The sequence below is a fragment of the Brachyhypopomus gauderio genome, chromosome 2 (genome assembly GCF_052324685.1).
Source record: "Brachyhypopomus gauderio isolate BG-103 chromosome 2, BGAUD_0.2, whole genome shotgun sequence".
Lineage (NCBI taxonomy): Eukaryota > Metazoa > Chordata > Actinopteri > Gymnotiformes > Hypopomidae > Brachyhypopomus > Brachyhypopomus gauderio.
The window spans coordinates 20,713,048-20,723,047 of NC_135212.1; the positions used below are offsets into that span (position 1 = coordinate 20,713,048).

The 10,000-nt window shown below is 43.4% G+C and overlaps 2 protein-coding genes across 2 annotated transcripts in view; both read left to right on the top strand.

Moving 5' to 3' along the window:
* The window catches only part of dvl3b (dishevelled segment polarity protein 3b), a 21,317-nt gene extending 18,065 nt beyond the window's left edge, over window positions 1-3,252 (top strand). The window contains exons 13-15 of the mRNA XM_076990779.1: window positions 395-562; window positions 668-877; window positions 1,565-3,252. Coding sequence (XP_076846894.1) covers window positions 395-562; window positions 668-877; window positions 1,565-1,911 — 725 coding nt within the window. The 3' untranslated portion in view covers window positions 1,912-3,252. The remainder of the gene's footprint in view (window positions 1-394; window positions 563-667; window positions 878-1,564) is intronic.
* A 375-nt stretch (window positions 3,253-3,627) lies between these two features.
* Window positions 3,628-10,000, top strand: part of ap2m1b (adaptor related protein complex 2 subunit mu 1b) — a 13,405-nt gene continuing 7,032 nt past the window's right edge. Inside the window, exons 1-4 of the mRNA XM_076990782.1 lie at window positions 3,628-3,788; window positions 5,385-5,500; window positions 6,962-7,227; window positions 8,470-8,558. Of these exons, the coding sequence (XP_076846897.1) occupies window positions 5,427-5,500; window positions 6,962-7,227; window positions 8,470-8,558 (429 nt within the window). The 5' untranslated portion in view covers window positions 3,628-3,788; window positions 5,385-5,426. The remainder of the gene's footprint in view (window positions 3,789-5,384; window positions 5,501-6,961; window positions 7,228-8,469; window positions 8,559-10,000) is intronic.

Here is a 10,000-nt window from a genome sequence, read left to right on the forward strand (position 1 = left end):
AGTGTTAACTGCACCTCCTTGTGGCAAATTGTGCTAAACGCGAGTGAGTGAGTTACAAGCCAGGTCCATGCTTTGTTTAAGAATTTGTTTAAAATAAAAAGACTAAAATACACACAGACTTAAACAAAATATCAAATTTTGATGTTTCTCAAAATAGCAAGATACCCCGCACCTATAGCATTGTGCGTTGTCCTGGTGTATGCTGTACCGACTGTACTAGAAGGCAGTTTATTTCTACTATGACTTTAAATAAGTATGATTTATCAAAATTCTTCATACTTTAAACAGGTTGATCATCGATAGGCTATAGTACCACTGCACATTGACAACTTTTAAAACTTGTAACTGTCCTATGTCTGGTGTAATGTATGCAGCTGAATGTCTCTGTGCCCAGGTTCAGATGTGGTGGACTGGCTATTTCACCATGTGGAAGGTTTTACCGACCGACGAGAAGCTCGGAAGTATGCCAGCAACTTGCTAAAGGCAGGATACATCCGTCACACAGTCAACAAGATCACCTTCTCAGAACAGTGCTACTACATCTTTGGAGACCTCTGTGGCAGTGAGTTTCAGTTTATTTGTCTCTTTGACTAACCTCTTGGTGGATCTTTTTAATTGGGAGTTAACTTCATTTCTCCACTGATTCTCTTTGCATCCCTTTTCTCAGATATGGCTCATCTCACCTTGCACGACCATGATGGGTCTAGCGGGGCATCAGACCAGGACACTCTGGCACCTCTGCCTCTCCCCGGGGCTGCTCCATGGCCCCTCACCTTCCCCTACCAATACCCCCTCCCTCACCCGTACAGCCCCCACTCGGCACATGAGCCCGGCTACACCGCTGGGGGGGGCAGTCCAGGCAGCCCTCACAGTGAAGGTGAGAGAGACCGGCCTGGCTCCATTTACTAACTCAATTCTACAGATGAATCTCACATAATCTGCTGAGTTAAATGTGGTATGTTTATGGTTATTCATAGAAGGTCCATGACATTTAATAGCAATGTTATGAATAAAAGACTTATTGTATATACAGTACAAATATCAATTGTGTGCACTGTTCCAGGTTGAAATTAGGGCCATGAAGTATTTGTGGTAGCAACAGGTTCTCATGGTACTAAATAACTCCGGTCACTGCATGTGTCTAATGAGATGGATCATTTGGAGTGATTTTGAGTTTCCTTTTGTGTGGTAAACAGGACATATTCAAACTCTGAATATGTTCAAAAATATGAATATATTTTAAACATATGAATATATTTTAAATATATTCAAAGTAGGCAATAAAGAAGAAGGCATGAAGCTTACCTTTGTGTAGAATGGATCAATGAATCCCTATGTCATTACACAATCCAGTCCCAATGGTTCGGTGGCTCTGAACAACCATTTTGGAAAAACTGCAGCATAGTCTTTAAGGATCCTATGCCATGTTTTGTGTGGAAATGTAGCTGGAATGGTCAGTGCTCATGCCCACAAATGTTCAGTGTGCCTACATAGAGTACTGAGTGCTCACATTATCACATTCATTTTCTTTCTTTCTTTTCCTCTTCCTCTTCCTCGCTCACAGGGAGTCGCAGCAGTGGTTCGAACCGCAGTGGCAGTAAGGCTGTTGCGTTAGAGACAAAGTCAGTGGGCAGCGGTAGTGAGTCGGAGAAAAGAGAGAAGGCGCCAAGTGAGCGCTCGGCAGCGCCCCCCAGTGAGCACAGCGCACGCAGCACCCACAGCATCCATTCACATGCCCACAGCCTGGCATATGGACCTCCTGGCTTGCCACCCCAGCCACCTGTAGCAGCTCCTCCAGGCTCCCCGCCAGGCAGAGACCTGGCCTCTGTGCCCCCTGAACTCACAGCCTCGCGCCAGTCCTTTCGCATGGCCATGGGAAACCCCAGTGAGTTTTTTGTGGATGTCATGTGATGAGCTTTAATTGATCCACAGCGCTATGTCTCACACTCAAGAGTTGAAATTGAGGATTAAATAGAGATCCGGAAGAACGTGCCAATTTCAAGTGAGGACGAGGGTTGTGCTGATAACGTGTCTGTCCCTCGCATGGTCCCTTCTGTGTCCTGTGGCTTGCACTTTCTTCAGTGAAGAAACTGGAATGGATGGAGCTCTCGTCCCTAGTGTCCCACAGAGGCTTGTGGTCTCTACCAGTTAGAAGATGCTGTGGGGTTTTCCAAGCTCCCTCCCTTGGCTCCTGCTGCCCTGTGCAATCTTAAGTTGTCTCTACCCCATGCAGCAAATCTAAGCACATCAGCTATTTATCAAGCCCATCGAGAGCTTGTTGCGAAAAACTTAAAACCGTAAGTCGGTGGGTCCCCAGGACTGCGACTGTGAACCCATGTAGAAGAGGAGAAGGTTCAGAGCTGGGCAAAAGCTTCTTTGGTGTCTTTTTTATGTACTTTCTTGCATTTCTGACTTTTTCCTCTCAGCTTTTTCTTAACCTCAATCAAAAGCCCTTTTTTATAAAACACTACTAAAAGTGGAGGAGTAGCCACCGTGGAGAAGAAGGACCGTAAGGATTACAGAGGAGGTTGGAGGATGTACCTCTGTAACTTGTCTTTTGCTTTGAAAGTATGAAGTAATTCATAATGATTCAAATGAAAAGAAATCCTATCATATGAAAGTACAGACTGTTTATGATTGTATTTTATTTTACTTTCTCTGTCAGTGATAACATGGAGAGTGAGAGAGACTGGAGTTTAAAAAGTGCAGACAATTTCATAGTGATTGTTTTGATTGGAGGGTTGGTGGATGAAAAACCATGTAAAGATTGATCATTAACATGAAAATCAATGCACCTCTGGAGCTGCAATGTGGTAAATGTCATTCGTTTTAGATGAAAAAGACCATTCTGTAGTATGAGTTACTGTGTGTGCTGTAACTCAGTCTGCCATTACGGTGAGGTTTAATTTAACAAAGAAGGGATCATAGTTATACAGATACATGTGACAATTAATTGAATGAACCTCACCTATAATCTGTTCTCTCTCTCTCTTCCCAGAGCAATCTGCCACTTAAATGTCTTTCTCATTTTTTTAATTAATAACATTAACATTGTATATTTTTTTACAGTCTAATGTTTGTTTCTATTTCTGTACACTTGTCATTATTTTTTTCAAAATACATTTATTGCAAGTTTTTAATGATTAGATACTGATACTGAATAGTATCAATTGGTTAATTTTAATAATCGCTGTACACTGTTTTATGCCGAAACAAATTGCTTTTATTTATAAACATAGTTTTATTGGCTAACTATGGCGTCCTTTGGGTTATTTCATGTGTCATTTACTGTTTTTTCAAGTAAACTTCAAGTATGAACGGAATTTCAAGTATAGGGAACCTTTTCCAACCATTACAATCACTTTTAACATATACACCTTTATATATGTAACACGTTGGTAATGGCAAATAATAATACCAATAATAATAAAATTTTTGGTCACGTTGTATTATCTATTCAGCCCCAACTGCTTTTATAACTTTGTACGGTGACCTTAATGAAATAAAACAGTTATGTTTAGGTTTTCTGAAAGTGTACCGTTGAACAAACATGTTGTGATTGTGGGCTCTCAGAATCGGGATCCAGACCGTGTTTGTGGCGGACGTCACGTCAGCGCGTCGCGTCACGTGACCAGACGGTTGGGATCGAGGGAGCGGCCGCCATCTTGAGCGGGATGACCGATCAGTGAGCGCACAGCTCGGCGGAGAGCGCTGTCTGAATAAGTGATATAAAACCACTGCTGTTGGGGCGAGACGAGCCCCCAATTTGGGCAGTCAGACAGTTGCTGGTAAGTGTTAGTTTTGTTTTTTAGCTGTGCATTAAAAATTACCAACCAAATCTGTGACAGGTCAATTTAAAGGAACTAAATTGAGTATTAGCAAGATAGCAACAAGCAGCTAGCTGGTTTTACTGTGTTGAAATTGAAGTGTGGGAAGAAATAAATAAATAGTTTACGTATTATTGATAAATTCATTTAGTTAAACTTAATATAGCTACTAATATTGTTTTAACTTTAAACATGGTCGTGGTTGAGCTTGTTTGTCACGGACTATAACGGATTAGCTCGCTAACTAACATAGCTAGTTTACAGCCGACCCTCCAGTGCTGGTCAGACATCTTAATCCCTTTAACTTGACGCAAATATCGCTTTGAAATTAAACATTCGTGTAGTCGTTTGTAAAGTTGGACCTGGCTAATATTAATCTGGGTATTATTTAATCATAATTATAGTAGCGACGTTATGGGCCGGTAGCTCGCTGGCTGGCCGGGTTAACGTGGCCGTCGCAGTGGGTCGGTCCGGTTCTGACACGGCGGCGGACATGTTGGATGCTGCGGTTCCCTACAATATTTTGTAAAAAGAAAAAATACTGATGACTATTATCATGACAAATGTTAAGAGAAGTATGATGTTTTTTAATATGACTCGCCACATGACATGCACAATTCTTTACAATCAATGTCAGTGGGTGTGTAGGACACCCACACACTGACCATACGTGGATGTCACCTGGATGTTGTGGTCAAGGACGGGCACATATTTCTATTTTATAAGCTTAAACATGAATGCTATCGAATTTACACTTTACTTTAAATATCAAGGTTGTGTAATTTAAGTAGCCGATATGGTGACATCTATTTAGTTCAGCAAGGGCCCTGCAAGATTGACTACATTTCGCTTGTGAGCTGGTTTCTTACTTACATTTACATTTATGGCATTTGGCAGACGCCCTTATCCAGAGCGACTTACATTTTTATCTAATTTTTATACAAGTGAGCAATTGAGGGTTAAGGGCCTTGCTCAGGGTCATGGCCTCAGGTCTGGGAAACAACCCTCCGTCACAAGACACGTTACCAGTTCCCTAACACCAGGCCATGACTGCCCTCGTTACCTTTTAACTTTTACAACTTCTCATGGATATTTTGATTTACTTCCTTGTGGTGATTAACTTTTGCATCTATTGTTTGCCTTTATTGTTTTTTTTTTTTGTTTTGTTGTGCCTTCTGTCTTTTATGCAGAAATGTTCAATTCAGTGTAGTGAGACTTCATAGGTACCATATTTGTCTTATGGAGACTATAGTTGACTGTAGTCTATTTAATAATCAGTTTGTATTCTCGAAGGCTGATTGAACATATCCTTTGCTTGTTTTACATTTTTACATTACATGGAGTCATATTTGCTACACCGCCTTCATTCATGTCTTTCTCCCGTGTTTTGCTTCAGCAGTCAACCTTAATTTACTGCCAGATTCTTTTTCATCTAAATGCTCAAGATCACACGGCAGCACTATGATGTGTGGCACACGTTTCTGGTCCGATACGCCGTGTGTTTCTCCCGTCACTTCACGTTACCACGTGTCTTGAAACTCATTCTCTTCCACGCAGATTTCTCGTCATGGCTGGTGAACACTAAGAAAAGCTGTCAACATGATCGGAGGACTTTTCATCTACAACCACAAGGGCGAGGTGCTGATCTCTCGGGTCTACCGCGATGACATAGGGTGAGATCTGCTCTGCTCCCTCGCTGTGTAATTTACCCAGTAGGTGGAGGAACCGATGGCTGAAGGGGGAGACGCGTGGGGTATTTGGTTGGGGTGTGGAGGTGCAGAAGGAGGGAGGTAGACTGTGAATGTTATCATAGCTGTTGGGTATTGGTAAGTGTCCTTTGTCGTTGCTGAGGTTAAGCACAACGGTCATTTTCATCCTAGACCACTTGTGTTTGTTACGTGAAGGGATATGGGTGAGGGTGTGGTTGTGAGGGTGTGTGCTATGTTTGGGAGAGATAAAGGAGGACATTGTGTTTGTGTCCGACGTGTTTTGTCACGCACAGGGTACGTTCTAGCCTCGCTTGTGCTCCCGCTCTCTCTCCCCATTTCACCACCTTCATCTTCCTCACCTCCCATTCCTCCCCTCTCCCATTCCTCCCCTCTCCCATTCCTCCCCTCTCTATCCCCCTCTTCCTTCCTTGTGGCTGTTTCCAGTGTGCGTAGCTTAAGTGGCTTCTGTGCAGGGATGCATCAGATGAGTTCAGCCGTTTATTGTGTTTCTCAGTCTGATTACCAGAAAGCACAGTGCTTCCTATAACCCCCCCCCCCCCCCCCCCCTCGCGCTCACAAACACACGCACACACACACACACACACACACCCTGCTCTTCCCTTCAGGTGGAAATAAGAGGTGGAAATGTGAGTTTGAATGATCTCTCACAAATTTATTCGAGACCAAAGAGAATCCCTTACAGCACTTGCATGTGCGTGAAGTTCTCAAACCCCCCCACACACACACACACACACAAACCAGGCGCTGGCCATGTAGAGCAGGGTTGCTATGGTTACGACGAGCCTGCAAATGACTGCCATGGCTGCTTCTTGTCGCAGAATCTTGGTGTGTTTTGTGTGCGCGTGCATCTGGTGTGTGTGTGTACAGGCGCGCGTGCATCTGGTGTGTGTGTGTACGCGCACGCATGCATCTGGTGTGTGTGTGTGTACGCACGCGCGTGCATCTGGTGTATGTGTGCGTGCGTGCATCTGAATGACTGAGTCTCTAGTTGGAGCTGAACAACCCTGAATGCAAGGAGTTGCTCCAAGGTTATCAGGCAAGGAGATTCGGATATGTACTGAACAGACCATTGGGCTCCATTAGTTGAGTGAAAAGGGGGATTCGGACGACCAGATGCAACGATTTGCTCTTGTTTCATGCTATAGCCCATGCCGAGTCTGAACCAGTTAATAATGTAAACGTATATGGGTCAGCTTGACTCGCGTCCGTCGTTCCCGCAGCTGTGGACACAGTGAGTGTTGAGGCTGTCCTGACTGTCCCAATAAGTCTTCACTGTCCAAACTGGGTTGGGTCCTCCGTGTTGGGCCGTTTTGTCATGTAGTGTGTGGTCTCGCCCCACGTGCTCCTCGGTGCCGGCGTGCGTGCGCTGGCGCTCACTCTCCTGTCCGCGCCTCTCGTCCGCAGGAGGAACGCGGTGGACGCCTTCCGCGTGAACGTGATCCACGCGCGGCAGCAGGTGCGCTCGCCCGTCACCAACATCGCCCGCACCAGCTTCTTCCACGTCAAGCGCTCCAACATCTGGCTGGCCGCCGTCACCAAGCAGAACGTCAACGCTGCCATGGTGTTCGAGTTCCTCTACAAGATGTGCGACGTCATGACCGCCTACTTCGGCAAGATCAGCGAGGAGAACATCAAGAACAACTTTGTGCTGATCTATGAACTGCTGGATGGTAAAAAAAAAGAGATATGATGATAATTATGCAAGAGGTTGAGGGAGAGATTTTCATCTATTTATTTAGTTTGTTGATTCTTCACTGGGTGGGTCAGCACTTTTCTTAAAACCCAGAATAGCACAATAACTGATGTGTGTATTGGAAATGTATTATTTCATAAAAATTGAAAGAACAGTTCTTTGCTATATAACTTGATGGCTAATGATCTGGCTGCACTAGCCTGTCCACTTGTGGTTCTACTATTTGACTGGAAAGGGTCACTATACTGCACATTCGCAGACATGCTGCACATATCCGGGGATCTGTCGGGGACACAAGCAGCACTCTTGTGGGAAGAATCAGTTTGAACATCGGAGAAGTATCACCAAGATTACTCCCTCCGTTACGATTAAGATTACTTTGTCATTTACATGAGGAAACCATACACAGCCTAAAGAACTCCGATAAGCTTGAAGCAGTAAAATAGTCCCAGTCAAGTTGTACACTTCAGTGTGTTTGATTATTTAACAGGTCTTACCAAGAGGTTGTGGCAGTGGCACAACTGCTCGTGAATATTGTGTCCACATAAGCAGGATGATTGTATTCAAAATATTTTTTTTTCTGTGTGCTGTTGAAGTGGAGAAAATGTTCTTAATCCAAAGATGGATGTGTATCACTTCTTAATTATTGCAGTATTCTTTTTTTGCAATACTGGTCTTGTAGAAGGTGATCACCATAACTAGTTCCTACTTTTGACCAACCTCCGATGTTCCTCTTCAGTATTCCATAGGTGTGAACGTAAATCATTTTGGCCAAGGTAATGCTAGCCAGACACTGTGCTTCAGTAGTGCGTCACTGGTTTTATTCTACTGCAAGGAGTGTTACTACAGTAGTGAGATGCAGTGCAATCACAGTATTTTTTTTATTCCTGTTCAGCTGTTCTATGGGAAATCTGTCCAGATTTTGGTTTTTCTACTAGCGTCCCAGCGATTCTCCAGGGCCACCAGCTCTTCTGTTGTGCTGTTGTTTTTTTAGGTTTTGATTTTTATGACCGCTAGATGAGAAAATCAAAACCTAAAGAAAATACAGCGTGCACAGAGCAGCGCCTCCCTGCTCCTCGGGGCTGACCCAAACCCTCGTAACTACACTCTTCATATCTCTGAAGATAAAGAGTACCCAGAAGAACACTCACTGATAGTAGTCCTCCAAGTGCTGGATGAAAGTGTGTTCTCTGATCGGTCATCTCCCCTCCACCTTTAGAGATCCTGGACTTTGGCTACCCCCAGAACTCTGAGACTGGTGCACTCAAGACTTTCATCACTCAGCAGGGCATCAAGAGCCAGGTGGGTGTGAGGAGCACACATCTACTCCCCACTGGAAATGAACTGGCACTTATATTAGTGATTGGGCTGCCAAGCCTTTTGTCTTCAGTATAAGTTAATGCACCTATTTTTTTTGCCACTGTTAAGTAGCTAGCAGGTGTCGTTATTAAGCCAAACTGTGTTTTTCGAGTAGCCAGTTCCTGTAAGCCAGGGGTGCCCACAGTTTTCAGCTTGCGAGCTACTTATAAGATGACCAAGTCAGAAAGATCTACCGGGGTGGCGGGCGAACGTAATTTGTTGAGTGGATTGCAGATTGGCTACCGTGAATGTCAATCAAAATATTGTAGATTCATCTACTACTATTTTATGTGACGCGATCTACGCACATTCCTTCGCGATCGACCGACACTTTCGACGTAATGAGCACCCCTGCTGTAAGCTATCCATGTTAGGGTCCTCTCTGCAGTGCTTTCATTAAGTCCTGTGGGGAATAGTAACTTGGTGAAATACATAGAGTAACTTGGATGGAGATGACATACACTACCAGTCAAAAGTCTGGAAACATTCTTTGAAGTAGCTTTCCTATATTTTGATGACATCTTTGCACACTCTTGGTGTTCTGTTAACCAGCTCCATGAAGAAGCACCTATAATGGGTTTCCATCTGTCCTAAATACATTCTCACAAATACAGAGCACTTGTAGAGAAATAACACTGTTTGCTGAGGATGCATTTCAAATTGTGTGTTTGAAAATGAATTCATAACACCTTTCCCAAATTATATTTGTTTTCCAAACAAATTGAAGCATATTGCAATAGAATAAAATGTCTCTCCCTATTAAGAACATTCATTTAGTCAGGTGTTTCCAAACATTTGAATGTGTGGGTGGATTTCTGTTATACTCCATTCACCAGCCACTTTATTAGGTACACCTTGCTAGTACTTGTACTTGGGGGCTTGGACCCCCTTTTGCTGCTTTAATCCTTCGTGGCGTAGATTCAACAAGGTACTGGAAACGTTCCTCAGAGAGTCTGGTCCATACTGACATGATAGCATCACACAGTTGCTGCAGATTTGTCAGCTGCACATAATAATAATACATTTTATTTAATGGCGCCTTTCAAGTCACTCAAGGTGACCTTACAACTCGCATTAAAATAACAATAAACAGTAAACCCATACAGAGAATATATAAACAATCCACTTTGTAAAAAATACAATAAAATAAACACAGTTAATTAAATGAATAAGCAATTTTAAAAATGAGTTTTTAAAGCAGATTTAAACTCTGCGATTGAATCCAGCATCCGAATATGATAAGGTAGTGAATTCCGAAGGTTAGGTGCAGCATGAGAGAAAGCCCTAGAACCCACTGTGCTGAGCTTAATGGCAGGAAGTGCCAATAAGCGTGCTGATGAAGACCGCAGAGAACAGGGTGGGGTGTATATCTGAAGGAGATCTGCTAAATA